The sequence below is a fragment of the Canis lupus genome, chromosome X, assembly GCF_011100685.1.
Source record: "Canis lupus familiaris isolate Mischka breed German Shepherd chromosome X, alternate assembly UU_Cfam_GSD_1.0, whole genome shotgun sequence".
NCBI classification, from domain to species: Eukaryota; Metazoa; Chordata; class Mammalia; order Carnivora; family Canidae; genus Canis; species Canis lupus.
The window spans coordinates 27657291-27676766 of NC_049260.1; the positions used below are offsets into that span (position 1 = coordinate 27657291).

The 19476-nt window shown below is 33.6% G+C and overlaps 1 protein-coding gene across 1 annotated transcript in view; it reads right to left on the bottom strand.

Moving 5' to 3' along the window:
* The window catches only part of DMD (dystrophin), a 2084073-nt gene that overhangs the window by 1201313 nt on the left and 863284 nt on the right, over positions 1–19476 (bottom strand). Inside the window, 3 exon segments of the mRNA NM_001003343.1 lie at positions 11512–11682; positions 13269–13397; positions 13706–13885. Coding sequence (NP_001003343.1) covers positions 11512–11682; positions 13269–13397; positions 13706–13885 — 480 coding nt within the window.

Sequence of the window (19476 nt, forward strand, 5' to 3'; positions counted from 1 at the left end):
CAAGGCTTCCCCTGACATTGCCCCAAGGACCTTTCCAGCCTTATTAAAGTACTCCTAATATCAACCTTTCTTATAGGCCTTTTGGTGAACTCTGGGTATGACCCCCTTCTTGGTCTTTAGGATGTTTTATAATCTTCTGGTGAAGACCCTAAGCTCCTTCATGAGAATGCTGAGATTGAATCAGGGCTCCACCATTTAGTAGTGGGGGGACCTTGGACAAGTTATGTGTCCTCCTTGAGTTCCAGTTTCTTGATTTGTAACATTAAGATAAGAAGAGTATCTACTTCATAGGGCTGTTATGAGAATCAAATATAGTTAGAATGTTGTCTGAGATACAATAAATGCTTAATAAATATGGGTTATTATTTTCTCCCCAAATCTTATGTATCCATATTACATACAGAAACTGCTCAATAAATATTGACTCTTACTGTTTCCTCTCAAAACTGTACCTATCCATTGACTCCATTAAAAGATCTTTCGAAAACATATGGTTTATAAAGGATAAAATAAATGCTTGTTGACATAGCATTTCTATTTTACCAAGGTAACTGACAAAATCATTAAGTTCTAATGGTGAGGATGGAGAAACTGAGACTAAGTTTGGTAACATTCAATCATTCTGAACAACATAACTTGTTGATTAATTAATCTGTATTGATGCAGAGGGTAGTTTCGTAGAGGGTATCAAAGGGCTTTGTATTTGTTCAGCTCTGTGCAGTATTTTCATCAGTAATTATTTGAAGACACAAAAAGCATGTAAAAAACATGCAATGAGAAGGATGAGTTCCATGAATATCCCATAAAAATAAGGGATTTTTCAGTCTTGTTCAACCTGGAGTCATTCCTGGTACATAGGAGGCACTCATAAATGAATATCGCCTAAGTAAAGGAATGACTATTCATGAGGTAGTAGAATAAATATTTCAAGGAGCTCTTGAAAGATCTAGAATTTTAAACAACACAACTTCTAGGGTATAAAATCAAAAAGACCTAATTGGCCAAATGCTAGAAACACTGATACCACAAAGTACAAAAATCAGTATAAGCAGATACAAATAGCTTTTAGGAAATACTACTACAGAACAATTAACTAAGTAATTTGAACTTAGATTTTATTAGTAGTATATGTAGGGTCCAGATTTCCTGATCAAAGATTATCATGCATTTGTTTAAAAAGGCCATTACATAGTTTAGCGAATTGAATAACTTGAATCAATGGGTAGAAATTACTTGGAGCCTGAATTTTAGTTCAATACAAGAATAACTGATTAGTGCTATGTTTCTTTTTTTTCTTTTTAAAAGCACTAATTTTAAAGTAGTGAGTTTCCCATTGCTGAAAATATACAGAGGCAGGATGATGATGTATTAGGGTATATGCTACACTTTTCACATGAATACTTCCCCCAAAATTTATCAACTTATAGTAAATTCTCTGAATTCAAAGTTTTAAAAAAAAATCTGTAGTAATGCAGCTAGAGAGAAATATAATGCAAATCATATATGTAATTTTAAATGTTCTAGATGCCATACTAAAAAGTAAAAAGAAATGGATGAAATTAATAATAATAATTTTTATTTATCTAATTTCCCAAAATATCATATAAGCCTATAATCAATCTAAAATTAAGAAGATATTTTACGTTCACTTTCTCATATTAAGATTTCAAAAACCACTATGTATTTTACACTTCTTAATTTGGAGTAGCCACATTTCAAATGTTCAATAGCCATATGTGGTTCATGGTTACCTTTTTAGTCTGTACAGATCAATAGCAATTATTAGAACTATGACTTTGAAAAGAACAAATAGTTCATTATTAGGTTGAAATGTATCACAAGAGCAATATCTTACTAATGAAAGTCAAGATGCTGAAATTTTAGTTAAGAAATTTTAGTGGATTTAGACAATTCTTATAATTTCCATCTCACTCACTAGCATTCAGATATGTTCTCTGAGAGGAATTTTCTAGAAGCCGTCTGGGGATAGGAAAACTTATGGCAATGGGTTCCACATGTTCTAGAAGGAGTCTCTATTCTTCATTTAATGTGTAACTCTACTTTCTGCTGCAGTATCTCTTATATATTTGAATATAATGTTTTTCATTTTCAATGGTTTATGCTTTGTCTCACCACATTTTTAATCCCTGAAGTTTGGAATATATCTTATATACTCTATTTTCTATAGCAAATATAGCTCTTTTTTTGTATAGAAAAGGTACTTACTATATCAACTACCAGTTTTAGAACATCCAATGTATTAATTGAATTAACTAAGTTGTGACCAATTTTGCAAACAAAATAACCATAAGTATTCAAACCCAATTATTCTGGCTATACTATTAGCTGGATAAGACACCATTTGACATTCACGATATTAAAACTCTTTGTTCAGATCCAAGGAGTTGGGAAAATTTTAATGCTTCCTTAATAATTCACTGGTTTACCTTTAGGCCATAACAATTCTAATACAGAACGTACTTCTCTGACCAATTAGTTTTATATATCATTCCTTGGTCTTTGTTATCTTTAATTTAGAATTATTATAAAAGTTTATAAAATAAATGCATGATAAGCAAGCACTCATAATTTAATAGCTCAGTCTTGAGTCACCAAAGTTTAAAACATATAAAGTATATAACGCCCACTTTTTAAATTCAGAATTATAATAAATTATTTAAAGAAATTGAAAGTAGTGGTGGATAAGTCATCTTAATTATTGTGTAAATTACTTCTAGTGAATTCAAAGAAAATATATGACCACAGAACTAGAATCACAATTAAGTCACACAATGTTAGACAATGCACATAAGATAGGTTTTAGCATACATAGAAAATAGTCAAACACAGATTATAATATTGTAGGGGAGAGTATAAACCAGGCTTAGGTTTTACACAATTTAATTTTTTACTTACCTTTTCATCTTAACAGCTTTAACATGACTGTGTAGTCATACAAAATACAAATAAAGTAAGACATAGGAAAGTTTAATAAACAGATAAACGGACACAAAAGAAAGAAGAGACAGAGAAACTGAGAAAGACAACACTTTGTTTTCCTTGATTTTTTAATGTTTCAGATTGCTTAACAGCTATTAGTTGTGCTTTGCTGTATGATTTAGGATTAATGAAATTTAAGGCTTTGTTAAAGTCTTAGCATTTAAGGTGACTTATATAACAAGTTAACAAACAATAACACACTGAAAAAGGCAAAATCAATTACAAATTGATTCATTGTAAATTGGAAGCATTCAAATTACTCAGATACACTTTATAATTTTTAAATTGTAACCTTATTTTTAGTTAAATATTACTTCTAACGTGCATAGATACACTAACATAATAATGACTGTGTTTACACAGACAGCAAAGTAAACATTTGTTAAAATAGACTATGTAATCTCAATAATCATGATAAAAGGCCACTACATTCAAATAACACTAATATCTAAATTGAAACTAAATAATCCAAGTGCTACAGATTGCTTTAAAAATGCTTTGAATCAGTCTCCTCTTTGCATTCTGCAGCTTTGAAAATTTACTCATCATTACAATTTCAGTATAAAAAATAAGATAAATCATGGAAACTAAAAGGAATAAAGTTTTAATGACCAGTAACATCCTGTGATACAGAAAAGACATACCACTTATGTGATATGAAGGGTTATTTCAAATCAAAATATCTGAGAGGAAAGAAAACTTACAAAGAGAAATAAGCATATTAAAAAGACCTATCTAGAATGAAGATAATCACATAGTTTATAGATTCATTCATTCATTCATTCATTCATTCACTTACTTTAAATTCATAAGAGCAAACTCCAGAAAAACATAAGAAATTAATTTTTTAAAATGAAACAAATTGGCTGAAAACAGTGACATTATATTGGCTGGACTCTTTTAATAGCTAGGTGAGGTACTGGCTTATATTTGATGCTTTCAGGATGAAAATGTGAAAATGTGGTAACTTTGCAAACTTGTGAAGTTAATTAAAGGACGTTACCCAGTACATTGGCTTTGAATTGATGAAATTAATCTCATGGTCATACTTTTCAGAATTAGATATAAAATATATTGGTCGGTTAAGATATATTAGTGGTAAAAGAATCAGCCCACTGCCTAATTTTTGTTAAATATAACTTGGAGTATTTCTCAACCTCATGATTAAATGAGTTCAGAAGTAGCAGCTGAAACAGAAGAAAGGATCATACTGTAAAAATATATGAGGGAGACAAATAAATTAAGAGCAAAATTACAACACTTTGGACAACTGTATTATTTCTTCCTTTCCTTCCCTCTCTCCCTTCCTCTCTCATTTCTGCTTTCAATTCTTTTTGTTTTTAATACAAAGAAGTGCACTGAAATCATTGCTTTTTAAAGTGAAATTGGACATGTTTATGTTAACATATAACACACCAACAATAAATACCTGCTAATATAAACAGAGGTAATGAAGTATGCTGGGTGTCAGTATGCTGAAGTGGACAAAGCTATGAACCAGGATCTGACATTTTTCTAACCAAGCTAACTGTAAGAACATGGGCAACTCACTGGCTCTCACAGCTCCCTGGAAATATCTGAAAGTCCCTGGTCCAAGGAATGATCACTTTTGCATCCACTGAGAAATGAGTTTTCCTCCTTAAAGGATCACAATCAAGAATCACCAAATAGCTTTATGCGTTTTAAATGTCATGCTAATAAGACCCAGTTAGTTCTAGCAAATGACACTGTTCAACAAACTCAATTAACATCTACATTGAAAACATTTGAAATGATTATAAAAAGAGTTTGTTACCAAATTTTCAAGAGAATTAACCTTGAAAAAGAGATAGCAAGTTACAAATGTGAAAAAAAACATTGTTAATATAGGAATCCTGTTGCTAATTTCATTTCTTATTTATTCCAGTGAAATAAAACTAGCTGGTATAGTATTACAAAGTTGGGGTATTAATTTGTTAATATTATTTGAGAAATGTAATTGTTACATTTTTAGTACTCTACAAATTATGTACTACCTGTAGAACTTTACCAAAGTTTTTAATCTATGTTTTCTGTTATAGTTTCTTTGTAGAAAATTTTACTAAAATGTGCGTGTGTGTATATATATGTGTGTGTGTGTACACCTATGTATGTACACATACACACACACACATACACATATACAAACAAGAATAACCACACTAATTAATGGGCCATGTTCTCTACTGTGAGAGGAGGTGTTAAATTAGAAAGACACTATAAAGGGTAAAAAGATCAATATATTTGTATTGATAAACCTGATTACTGAAAATTAGGTATTACTTAAAATTTTCAAATCCAAAAAATCTTACTTGGACATTCTAGGTCACATTTATAAGAGGCATTATTTATTTACCACTGATGTTTAGGAAAGCCAAAACATCTATCTAAACTATCGTTAAAGTATTTATACATTACTTTTCACATATAAAGCCACTATTTAAGATAGATTAGACCCAACCAGATGGGGTTTTTCCTCTGATATATTTTTAATTAAATGAAAAACGCACTGGCTTTCTCAAAGCCCTGTGTGTGTGTGTGTGTGTGTGTGTGTGTGTATGCACGCATGCGCATGTGTATGAAAGTCTCTGGTCCAAAGAACGATTACTTTTGCATCTGCTAACACTGATTGGAGGTCAAAAACTTGACACTGTAATCATTATAACAACAAAACTATGAATATTTACACATATAATACCAGATTGTCCAAATTTCATGTTATAATTACACTAAATACATATAGTGAAACTGCTACATGAATTTCAAAAGCAATTTTCAGGCCCATTATGGAAATTAAAGAAGATATGATATAAAATATCTAATGGAACATAACTTTTTTCCCCACTGGCACATATATCTTAACAAAGAATTGAACACATAGAAAACAAGTTCACTTTCCTTTTGCTTAGTACCAACCGTAGGACCAATAATTTAACATTTCAGTTCCACAGAAATTTAAATAGTTAAATGATATATTAAGTTTTATAATATTTTATAACAAAGTAATTGCCTATATTAGTAGGACATGACTAGATAAACCTATTTAGTCACATTACTTTGAAATTAAGTATTATAATGTGGCAAATATATCTTGATGCATATTTTATTCTTGAAACAAGTATGCAGACTTTCATACTCAATGAAACTTGAATCCTGATTCATTTTTCAGCTCACCATCTTTTTGGCCCTCACATATAATAATTTAAGTCTAGGTTAGTTCTCAATGTCTCTAGACCACTGGTTCTCAAAGTGGGTCCCCAGATCTTCAGAATCAATATCACCTAGAAATTTCTTAGACATGCAAATATCAGGCCACAGGCCTACTGAATCATAACCTCTATTGGTGGTGAAGGTGGAGGATAGATAGCAATCTGTGTTTTAACAATTACTCCAAGTACTGAAAGGTTTGAAAGTCGCTGCTCTACTTTATCACTTCCTTTTCATTCCCCAGAGATACTCCTTTATTTGAGGTACTCCATGTTTCTCATCTAGACTATTGCAACAGCTTCCTAATTGGTTTCCCTACTTGCTGTTATTATTCAGCTGAATTCTCTTCACAACCACTGTTGGACTAATCTTTCAACAGTACATTGAAAAAAAAAACATTAAGAACTCCTCATTGCCTACTGAATCAAGCATAAACTATTAGTCTGGTTGTCATGACCTTTTCACACTGTGTCTAATCATCCTTTTCAATTTTATCATCCACAACTAAGCTTCACACTCCATGCTCTACATTTCATATGTAAACTGAATGTACTCTCCATTGAATACTCTATACACTCTTGAGCTTTTTCATAGGTTATCCTGAATTGTTATGTCCTCTATGTTGCTAGAATGGCTGCTAAATTCACTCAGCATACACTCATTCTTGACTCAGTATCTGTGAACATATCTCATTCCACTATTAAACAGTAAGCTCCTTGAATTTATCACACCTTAGCTAGCAATACAGGTACCACAGAAACAAACACTGTGACCTGAAATACTACATGATTGGTAATAAATCATTCATATCAGTCCATTTTCCCAGCCATTCCTTCATTAGTCCTTTAAGATCTACCTCAACTATTATCTCCCAAAATGCAGACCCCCCTCTCCAACTTGGCTTCTCAGAAGATGGAGAGGGAGGAGTAGAGCTGCCATAAGGAACAGGACTACATTGTTTATTTCTTCCCTCTATGCATCTGTTTCTTGTCATCTTCTTTTCCTGACAGTACCTTCCTCACCACCACCCTGCTATGTCATCATGTTCAGAAGCTCTAAGACAGAAAGAGTTGAGACATGTTGTCTTTCCCCATTGATTCCATCGACTTTTCCCAAGATTAGGTTACCGCTGACTCATTTTTATAATTCTGACCATCCCCAATAATGCTGCCATTTTCCCAAACTGATTTCATACAGATTAGAAGAGTTTAAACTTTCTTAAAGCGGTGAGATACCACTGATAAATGAAAGGGGAAGAGGTAGCATTTCATGCCATTTCCGGGAAAGGCAGAACTTCCTAGTATTTCTTATATTAGTCCACTTGATAAATCTGTAAGGCTGGTCCTTACAATGGAAACAGCAAAGACATCTTCTTGACCCCAGAAGCCAGAAAGAAATTAGCCATTCCTCCATTACCTTTTCTGATCAATTTCTGTCTCAATTCTCAAAATCTGGTCATTCAAGGCGAACATATGATGGAAATAATTATTGATATTAATGATTTTGACCATATTGTATCTATATAATAATATGTAGGGTTTTTAAATGTATGCTTTTACATATCTTCAGTCATTTGATCTTTATCACAATCTTGAGGGTAAGATAAGACAGATACCATCTGACTACTTTTCTAGATAAAAACATGGCTCTGAGAGATCATTACCATGATCACATTCAAAGCAAGGTTTGTGGCATGAAATGAAGAACTTTTCCCTTTAACCACGATATTCCTCATTAATAGTTAAAAGTTACCACTGCAGAGAACTACATCTGATGGACACGTTCTCAACCAAACTAAACTGAGGACCCCACTGCTCATTGCCTTCTGGATTTTGCAATTTCTTGTCATGAACAGTCCTTGCAGGAGACATAAACTTTGTATTCCTCACCAAACAACAAATCCAAGAATTGCTGGTGAGGTTTTTAGGGTTAAATTTTGCTCTACTCAACTGCCCTTCCTAGCTAACCTTTAAAACTATCCTAAAGTTAGTTCTTATACTGAGTCTACTTTCCACCCATATATATTCCCAACCTACCTTTATCACTGTAGATTTTCTCCCAGATTATTCTTCTAAGTAAAACCCGCCCATAGACTCAACCATGTGAGGGCATACTCCAACCCAATTTTACCAAGCAAAAGCCCTACTGTATTAGGAGCTTGACTTTGAGATCAAAAATCACCCTTGAGAATTCCAGCACTTCCATAATTACCCTATTCCATAAGAAAACACACATATAGGTCATTATTTTAGATTTCTTGTTTCATCAGTATAAGATCATTGGACTTTCAAACTTAAGAACTATTAAAGGCTAACTAATTACTCCTAATTTTAGTTAACCTAAACCAGAATTTTTTTAAATTTTTATTTATTTATGATAGTCACAGAGAGAGAGATAGAGAGAGAGATAGAGAGAGAGAGAGAGAAAGAGGCAGAGACATAGGCAGAGGGAGAAGCAGGCTCCATGCACCGGGAGCCCGATGTGGGATTCGATCCCGGGTCTCCAGGATTGCACCCTGGGCCAAAGGCAGGCGCCAAACCGCTGCGCCACCCAGGGATCCTAAACCAGAAATTTTACACCAAGTTCTATGGACATAATTTGCATCTCCTGAACCCTACCACAGGAAGGAGAAAGATAAAAGAGTAGAAATCCCCCCATCCAGTAACTTGCCTGCTATCCATTTTATACATTCTTTTCTAAATAATAACTATTGGAGGTGGGATGCTATTTATGTATAAATAAATATAAATTTACAAATATAAAATTTTGTCTACTAATCTAGTTTAACTCCCTTATCTCACAAACACTAAAATGGAATTGAAGAGAAATCACATGTTCTCTTTAATGCTGACAAAGTTAGGCCTGGGATTCAGTCTTTTATGTTCACTGCTCTTCATATTATACTATGTGATTGATGGAATTATTTCATTAATTGAACATCTTTATGAAGATGCAATAGTGTTAAGCATGTCATATGATTTCAATAACTATTTAAGTTTGTGTTCATAAACAGATATATTTAAGTATCTTTTGTATCTCTGTATATTTCTACACTCACTAGCACAATGCAATGAATAAATCAGTAAAATGTCAAATAAGCTTTATCTCTAGGTTTTTGGTTTCATTATGATGATAGAGTATAATTATTTCTCAAAGCCCCCAAGTGGGGTCACTATTGTATCCAGTCATTTTTATTATTTTAGAGAAAAAGGAGTACTGTGAAAAGTGACAATGTGATTCTTTTGTTAATTAATCTATAATTGAAAATACTGATTTAAAATCTCTTATGCCCTTCTTCAGTAAGGAAAATGAAAGAAGTGCATTTAGTGGCTCACCTAATGCATGAGGTATGAAAGTAACCAACAACTTTGCACAGAATATAGAATGAAAATTCACAAACTTCTCTTGGCCATGCTAAGTCTGGCAGCTTCTATTGTGGAGGTTGAATTCTAGTCATTTTTCAAGATCTGTAAGTCACAATCTAATGATATAACTTGTCTCAATCTACTGTTGAAAGGATCAGGAAAATAATACCCTGTTTTCTCTTAAATATTCTATAGCTTAGTGATACATATGACAGGAAAGATACAAAACCTAGTAATGAAGTATTAGCATCCATTTTTTAAGATGACTGAAATAGCCTTTGATTGTTTAGGTATTACATACTCTAATGATAATCCCTAGAAGAAAAACAATTGTCTTAAACAGCAGAGTAAATTGTTACCAAAAACAATTATGCTCTGAAAATAAATTTTAGAGCCTTTCAGATATTTTCCAGGTGAGGATGGCTTCCTTAAAATAGTGCATAAATTACAAAGAAGAAGCAATGCATTAAGGTAAGCCCAAACCTTTTTGCTTTGGGAAGGTGAGTTCTGAAGGATAACTATGTTTCATGGGTATAAAGTAGTTGAAATTCATATCACATTTCCATATATTTTAGAAACTCTTTTAAATATGTACTAGTACATATAACAGTGATACATTGGAATGCATTAGAAAATATAGCAATTGTAAATCATGCTATTATTAGGTGTCCATATTATTCTAAATAACTTCCAAACATACTTGCCTATTGTTCCAGGGCTCAACACTTACCTGACATATTACATCATATTTTCTCACAAATATTTCTTTTTTTTTTTTAAATTTTTATTTATTTATGATAGTCACAGAGAGAGAGAGAGAGAGGCAGAGACACAGGCAGAGGGAGAAGCAGGCTCCATGCACCGGGAGCCCGACGTGGGATTCGATCCCGGGTCTCCAGGATCGCGCCCTGGGCCAAAGGCAGGCGCCAAACCGCTGCGCCACCCAGGGATCCCTCTCACAAATATTTCAATAATGTTTTTCTCATTTAAGATTATTTATAGCAATTATCTGCATATGTAAATACATATATTTATTTTACATACATTTTGCATGTGAAAGCATATCATATATATTGAAAAATGTGTCAAACGACATTTTATAAAATTTGGGGCAATTACCTTGCAATTTGACACTCACTCAAAAGAGTTGGATTTATATATTTTTATATATTTTTGCAAGCTACCTATTAGGTAAGATTTTGTCTTCATTAAATGTTACACAAATATAGTGTTACCATGCAAAAGTTCCACATCCCCTGGTTCTTCATTAAATAAATATAAATAGACATATAAAATTACAAAATTAAGATATATAAGCTTTGCAATTATTCGTTTTCATGGCTTGAGCATGTCGCTGTCCCTAATGGGTTTTGTCACAGTAAGTATCGGCAATTAGCAAGAGCAAGTTAAATACACACACTTACAGATATGTGCACAACCAATAAAGAGATACAAATGCCCTAGATCATGCAGGAGATGTACAAGACCCCATTTTAGATATTTGATCCATATTACACACAAGCAATATTATATTTGGCATAATAAGTCAGTAGTGCTTTCCTTAGATGGATGTCTTTTGTGCTTTTTTTGTTGTTGATGGCCTGCAGCATGCTATTTGTTACTTTGCTGTAGGTTACCCCTGAAAGTACATATGTAAACCAGTACAGAATGCAGTTCTAGAATAGCTGTGACATGAAAAGAAAAATGACAGAGAGAGAGAGACAGGGAGACTGGTGAGGGCTAGTGGGGAGAGATTGACCTCCCATGAGATTCAGTGGTAAAATTTCCTTAAATACATTTTGGCCTTCATTTTCTTTTTGAAAACCTTGCTGTGGGGGTTGCTTGCCCCCTTCAGAGTACTGCGCAACCTTCGCAAGAGATCATTTATCACTAGTTTCCACCTTGGAGCAGATCTTCCTACCTTTCCAGTCTTAATTCTGTGAGAAATGGCTGCAAATCGATGGTTGAGCTCTGAGATTTTGGGCTCTACTACTTTCCTGCAGTGGTCGCCGCGGTTTGCCATCAGGTTTGCTGCTTGGTCACGTGTAGAATCCACCTTTGGACGTATGTCATTCATTTCAGCCTTTAAACGCTATATTCCGTGAGCAAGAGACAGGGCTTGAAGTTAGTAATTAAATGGAAGTTGAGAGAGAGCCAGAGAGTGAGAAAGAGAAAGAGAAAGAAAGAACGAGCACATGCAGAGGTATACAGAGGGAGGAAAAAGCCAACTTCCATAAAATAGAGGAGAAGACTGAGAATGTATGTGATCTGGGGAAAATAGGTTGCCATGCTTGTTTAAGTTTGGTCTATGTTTATTTTTTTTCTGATGCAGGACAAGGGATGTTTTCCTGACTTCTCTATGTCGCCTGCAACAATCATCATATTTTATATTTAGTCTTATTTTATCTTAACTCTACTCAATTTCATGGCTGTAGAACCACCTTAATATGTGTTTAGGAGGAAAGATAGCTGAAGAACAATTTTCTATTCCTTTCCAGGTACTTTTGAGTTTCCCTTTGTTTATCATATTGAGTGTCATGGGGAAAAATGGATTTTCCAACAGATAAGGATTCTGTGTCACAGCCAGAGGGAGTAAGGAAGGTTCTGCCTGACTCAAGGGGTCAGAGAGGGTATAAGTGAAATAAATACCTCAGGTCCTTTTATTCCAAAGACCTGAAGGAAATTCTCTGTAAGATGGCATTCCTTAAATACATGTCAAAGGACAAGAGAAAGCAAAATAAGGTATATGCAAAAGGGAGAATATGTTTTGGGGATAGCCTGAAATACATCAACAGTTTTTCATTAAAAAATGCACTATTATCTTTGGAAAATAGCAAGTTTCATTAAAAAAGAAACAAATGAATTGTTTAAACAGAAACTGTAATTTTTTAGTGTTCAATAAGTAGCAACTCACTGGTTAAATACAATTATTTCAGAAAAACAAAATACGGAATCCTTAATTTAAAGGAAATTTGTTAAAATTCAACTCTTCCTATTTAATTGAGAAAGGTGTTATCAAATGGAGATAATATAGCATCAATAAGATAGATTCACACATAATACCTCTCATATCCTTTTATAGGTGCCATTTTTTTTAAAAATGAAGATTGAGTTGCCTTTGAGAAAGATGACTCAGGATGTCCTAATAATTGCTTTCAGTACACAAAGAGAAAACACAAAGCCATGTTTACTTTACAGATAGTTAAAAATAAAAACATCCAGTTTTATATAAGCTTAGCAATGTTACTAATTATGAAGATTTGGACGTTGCATAGGCAAAACGTCCAGATGATTGGATTTCAGGTGTTTACTCAGATAGAGTGTGAATGATACCAGGAAACTGATCCTTGTGTTTGATGTAAGAATACACTACTAACTAGGCAAATGGGCAGAAATTTGCAAAATGACACCAAAATAAATCCTGGAATCCCATCTTCATCATAGTTTACGTTTTGTGTAATTTGCTGAGAGGTGGATATGGACAGATATCCAGATTACAAAACTCTCAAAATCATTAACTCCCATGTGAATTAAGGAAGTAGGGAGGGAAGGAAAGAAGGAGGAGAGGGAGGAAGGAAGAGAGGAAGAACTTTTTTCATTCATATTAAGAAGTCCTTGATAATCGACATGATTGTTGTGTAGTTAGAAAATTGCTTTTCATAATATTTTATTTGCTACCTTAAGTATGTCTTCTTTTTGCTGAGGTTTCTTTTTCTCAGATTCATCCAAAAGTGCATCAGCCTGAATGATCCAGTTTGTGATGTAATCCACATTCTGGTCAAAGTTTTCCATGTGTTTCTGGTATTCCTTAATTTTAGAGAGACATACCATGACATACCATTGGATAGACAATATTCTTAAAAGATTTGTCCTACCTTCTACAATGTTAAAAGACAAAAAAGTTGGCATCAGTAAATTACACATCAGTGTGATCTCCATATAAATTACAGCACAGCCATGGCAAAATAATAAAATACAGTTACAGGTGTTCAGTTAAGAGCCACCATTTATGTGGAGTTAAGAAATTAGCAGACACAAATATTATTATTCAAAGCATATATAGTTTCTTTCTCATAATGATGAGGGGTTGAAAATTCTCCAGCTTCTTTTCTTACCAATAAAAGGTTTAACCACTCTTCTGCTCGGGAAGTGACGGCTATCCAGTTACTATTCAGAAGACTCAGTTTATCTTCCACCAACATTTCCTTCTTGCCCAAAACCGTTTTCAAGGCCTCTCCTACCTCTGTGACACTCTTTAGGTGAACCTTCTGTTTCTCAATCTCTTTCTGAGTAGCCTGTGAAAAGGACAGTATTTGAGCTTGGAGTAATACACTGTAGTCTTAAGATTTAATGCTTTTGAAATGCCTTGTGTATGGTTACTGCAGTAAGATTTTTCAATGATTTAAACCTTCAATATGCCTTAATGAGTGGTAAAAATCATACCATATACATTGCAGTTTCCTTATTGGGTACATATCAACATATTGGTATATAGAAACAAGACAAATTTCTATTTACTTATGATTATTTTCATTTAACAGATAAACACACATATTACCCATGTAAACATATTTATATTTACTTAATTTGTAAACGTATTGGGGGAAGACAGACCTGAGAAACTGCATCTACAAATAAGCAACCGTTTTTAGAAAATTTAGCAATTACTGTACTCTTGAATTTTTACAGCAGAAATTTTCAGTGTTCTGGTGCCAGAAACCTATCTGGCATGTGGTGAAACCTAAGGACTCTTTCTCATAATAATATTTTTTAAAACAAATTTAAATCCACTGGATTTTAAAGGAAAAGAATCCCACTGGAATACAATATACAAAATACCTTTTTTAAACTTATACTAATATATGTTTTCTTTCCTAACATGCGTAACTACAATAATCTAGCAGCAGATCTTTAGTGTAATTTAAATAATAATGATGACCATAACTGTTTTTTTTTGAAATATATACAATGGCTAGAATGTGATATAAATTTATTTGACATTTTTACTGGTGGCAAAGTCGCAGCAACTGCTGCTATTACTGGGGTTGGTTGCTCACATTCATAATTTTAAAAAATGTTTAATTTCAATTAGAGGACTGTGAAAATAAAGAGGTAATAAGAAAACTCCTAAGGGGGAGCACAAGCACATTTAATATTAGAAATTATGTAGAAAGTTGATAGAAAAACTGATCCTAGTACCGATGTTTACTGTCCCCTCTACCTACAGCCCTTTTCTTGTGATAGATCATAGTGGACCAGGTGACCATCTTGCATTTCCCTGCCTCTGCCTCATCACTTTCTCGACCACATACAGTTGTAGGACATTCACTAAGAGGTAAGCCAGACCAGATCCTCTCAAGAAATTTAACTAAAAGATACAGAAACCGTCATAACAAATCAGCTAAGCCATTTATAAATGAAACTGATGTCTTCACCACAGCAAACCAAAGCCATCGTAAGACAAAAATCACTGGGGAGCAGGAATAGTAATAAAGAGGAGGGAGTCCACCTGTGAAGAGGCAAATGAAATATGCACAGAGAGTAACAGAGGTGGTCTAAATAATGGACAGCGAGGGTCTCTATGAGTCCAGCTTATATCTCATCTCTGATTCCAAGATGCTCTCAACGTAACTTTTCTATCTATAATAAACCTTAAAAGTTCCTGTGGCTGTCTCCTTCACAGCATCAGGCCTGTTGCGCTCAAAAGTGCTATGTATATATATTTTATTTTTGCCTTTCACATCACATGAGTAGGGGGAATAAATGAGGTTAAAAAAACTGTATTAAGTAATTTGTATACAAAAGATACTGTTTCTCCTATACTAAGATATTCTTTTGGATTTGTATTTTTCTTTTCCAATAGAAAAATATCTTAAATTCAAGTAATTATTGCCAAATGCACTTACTGCCTATCACGTAGAGTGTTATCTGCAATGTAGGTGTCAGCAGTAGTACTTAGGTGAGCTTAGCTGTTCAGAGAAGGAATTCCTTCATGTATCAATAGTAAACGATACTGAGCTTCTACTAAAAGGGTCATTGTTGTAGCAGTGACATAGGTGCTTCTACTTAACATCTTTAAGAAAATTATGAGAAATGCCTCATTTGCATAACAGCCCCTCTGGAGTTTGACTTGTGAGTGGTCATGGGCTAGATACAGCGCTTTAATTCCTTTCATCTGCATCCTCGTGTAGAACACAACCATTACAACCTTACCTCGTGGCCATTGTTCTAGGCACTGTGAATAAAATGACAGAGAAAGTCTCTGTCCTTATAAAACTTATACTCAAGATATATTTTTCAAAGATATGGAGAGATAGGCAAACTAACATTCCCTCCTTCCCACATTCATTCTAGACTAGTGGCTTGTCACCAGAGGTGAATTATTTGCAAAAGTAACAGCTCACAAAGTTAGTTAATCTTGCTTTCTATTTGGATTTATAATTATCTCCTAAAATGTCTTAAAGATGACACTATGTTTTGGCTTTGACATAAAAAAATTGTCGTATACACTGACATTTGTATCTTCTATGCCAGGCAATGCAATTAAAAGCAATGGAAATTTCCAAATCTCAGGAGGGTTAGAAGTTTTGAATTTAGGAAATATTGTTGCAAAAAGTTCATGGATCACAACCAACTATTATGGATTAAATATCTGCCAAAATTCTACTGCTAATTTCAAGAGAAAATGTTTAACGTCCAGGGATACTTCATTCAGTTAATGAAAAGAATAAAATAGGAAGTGTAGATAATTTCTGGTGTCACCTTAGCTTCCCCAGTATGATAAGATAGAACTCAAAGACATTAAATTTATCACCATGGTGAACATGAGCTTGAAAAAAGCAGTGATTATTGTGGTGGACCTAATTGCTTATGGCCAAAAATGATTTACTCTTTCCACTCTTACTGTAATAAAGCCTAGAGTTCAATCTTTACATTTGGCATTCAAGAACAAACTGATATTAAATCATTTTTATAAATACTATAATAGGGAAAACATTGTGCTCATTGAATGGACTTTTATTTTTCGAAAAATATGTTTACATTAGCTTCAGGTGTATAAGAGACTTATTTTATTTTATTTTTTTAAGATTTTATTTATTTATTCATGAGACAGAGAGAGAGAGAGAGAGAGAGAGAGAGAGGCAGAGACACAGGGAGAGGGAGACGCAGGCTCCATGCAGGGAGCCTGACTCGGGACTCAATCCCAGGTCTCCAGGATCACATCGCTGTGCCACTGGGGCTGCCTAAGAGACTTATTTTAAATTAAAAGTATGACTTTACAAAACTATCATCTTAGACTTCAAAAAATATACGGATTTCGCTTTCTGAAGATCTCAATTAAATATTAATTGGTGAATTGGCTTTTGATGCTTAAAATCTATTCTGTACTGTTCCATTCACTGCCAGAGATTAGGTAGGAGTTAGCTTTTGCATATCATGCTTTAATTTTACCCAGTTTAGCTGAAGAGAATAGCTAAAATGCAATAAAATAATTTGGTATCATATTAGAAAGAATATATTTTTTTGACAAAGATGAGTCATCATTGGGATAAGCATGAATGGCTTTAAGGGAGAGGTGATACTTGAAACTGAAGTTCACCATTACGGATCGGATGGCTTGGTTTGACTACAGACTGAGTGCCAAACAATCAAGAAAATATGAAGGTCCAAATCAAAAACCACCACAAGAAAAATATGGGAGACTTACTGGAAACTAAAAACATACATTTTATGATATCAAGGAACCATTCTCTTAGCTTTAATTGTTTCCCATACCATAAGAATGTCTATTGTTGCTGATGCATTAAGAACTGAACCACTGGATTGAACTCCAGCTACCATTTTGGCCTTTCTCTCCATACTCTCACTCATATCTCTCTAAGGGATGTAGTTTTTAATGGGGTTGGTGAGATGGGGAGAAAAAGTTGAACAAACATGATACTCCCTTCTCTTAAAAAACATCAGCATCCATGCCTTCTTTGGCTGCAGTGTTGGGTGAGGGATGGAGAAGATTCTGAACGGTCTACCCTTCTGAATAGAGAAGTTCAAATTCAGTGACTAAACCAACTTTCAGGACTTTTTTTTCAATCTTGCAGTATTGTGACAGCTTCTGGGGTTGATTTTAAGGTTCAGTAAAAAACAAAATTATGCACATTCAGTTTTATTTTGACCTATGACATGGCCATAAGTCCAATTTCAGGAGCTTCAGTAGCAGCTTAATGTGAACTGTATACTTGGCACCTGGGGTTTTTAATGATATAGAAAAAAATATCAGCTAAGAATAGAACTCGGTTTAAATATTAACTGTCATAAAATCTAACATATTTTACTGTCCATATGTTTAATTTGTAACATTTGATACCAGCTCCAGAATAGAGTTGAAATATTAAACACTAATTTCCATGATTTCAAAGAAATAAATTTGTTGTCAACTTCTTCCTAGCCATAGCAATTTTCAAATGCTACTTCAATTTCCTTATAACAAAAAAGGGGTGGCATAGGTTAATTTCTCCTAATAAAGATACTCATGTGTTCAGGTGAAGGATGGAAAATGCATTCTGATTCATTCTTCATATCTGAAAGTTAAATCACTCAAGTCTAATTTAAAATGGCATGAGGTTCAGGATTCAGCCATCAGCTTATCAATTCACTTCACTTGATGGGTTAGCAGGCTGGGAAAACTCTTTCTGTTGGTCTCTGATGATCACACCATTATGTGATGGAAACATTTTTGTTAATTTTATTTAAAGATAAAATAGTAAAAAGTGTAAGATTAATCATCCAGTCTCACAGAAAACACATCCACACCCATATTCTGAAAGAGGCAGAGAAACATAGGCCATTTGGGCTTGAGCTCTCATATTTTCAGAGGTCCAGTGGCTTCCACAAGTTTTCCTGGAATTTTCCAGTGGCTTATATTCTTAAAATGACTTCTCTGACTTCCTATCATTCTGATTCCTCACCCCCAACCTTTTTAATCTCTAAGTGTCTCCTGTCCTATAGATTCTATCTTCCTTCAACCACACATTTAGTAAAAAATGTGCCATAATGCCATTTCCATATATCTTTACCACTTTACTAAGATGCTAATTAATTGTTGTTTATTTTAGCTCTTTCTTAATCTCTTATGTAAGTTCCCTGTAATATGGATGAAGGGTTAACAACTAACACACTCAAAAGGGTATTTTAAAAGGTTCTCCTCCGCAAGTGGATTCTGCATTTAGTCAGTCTACATAAGTGTTAAACTATTTTTGGTCATCAGGAATGGAAAAGAGTTCTCTCACCTTCAGGTACAAAATATAGTTATGAGAAGAAAATTTTAAAATTACATTATTGTGAATTCTAAAATGCATTTGTCACATATTAAGATTTCTGAAATTGACATGACGCATAGAATTTGTATTTATGTTTAAGGTGGTGGTGTTTCTTTTGATCCACAACAGCTGCAATTAAATCAATGGCATGTCATACAATCTAATGTCTTAAATGTAATAAAATATGTTATTAATTGTTTTCACAGGCCCTTACATTTCTGTCACGGCTAGAGGTTTAGGACACATTTTATTATTAGGCTAATGTGATGGAATAATATAATGATAAATTCAAAAAGCACATAAAACATTAAATAGTAGATTTTGTGGCAATGTGTATTGACTTTTTATTAATAATGCATTGTCTATTAAAGAAGAATTTCATGAAAGCAGAATTTGCAGAACAGAAATTATAGCTATAACTATAATGACAGTGAATAGTGACTCCAATGGCATTTAACAGATGTTCTATTTTCTAAGTAACAGCTGCTTGATGCATTCATTGTACCAAGTTAATGGTCTGCTAGTGTTATTTCGCTTCATAGATAAATTACTATGCTCGCTTTAAAAAAAGA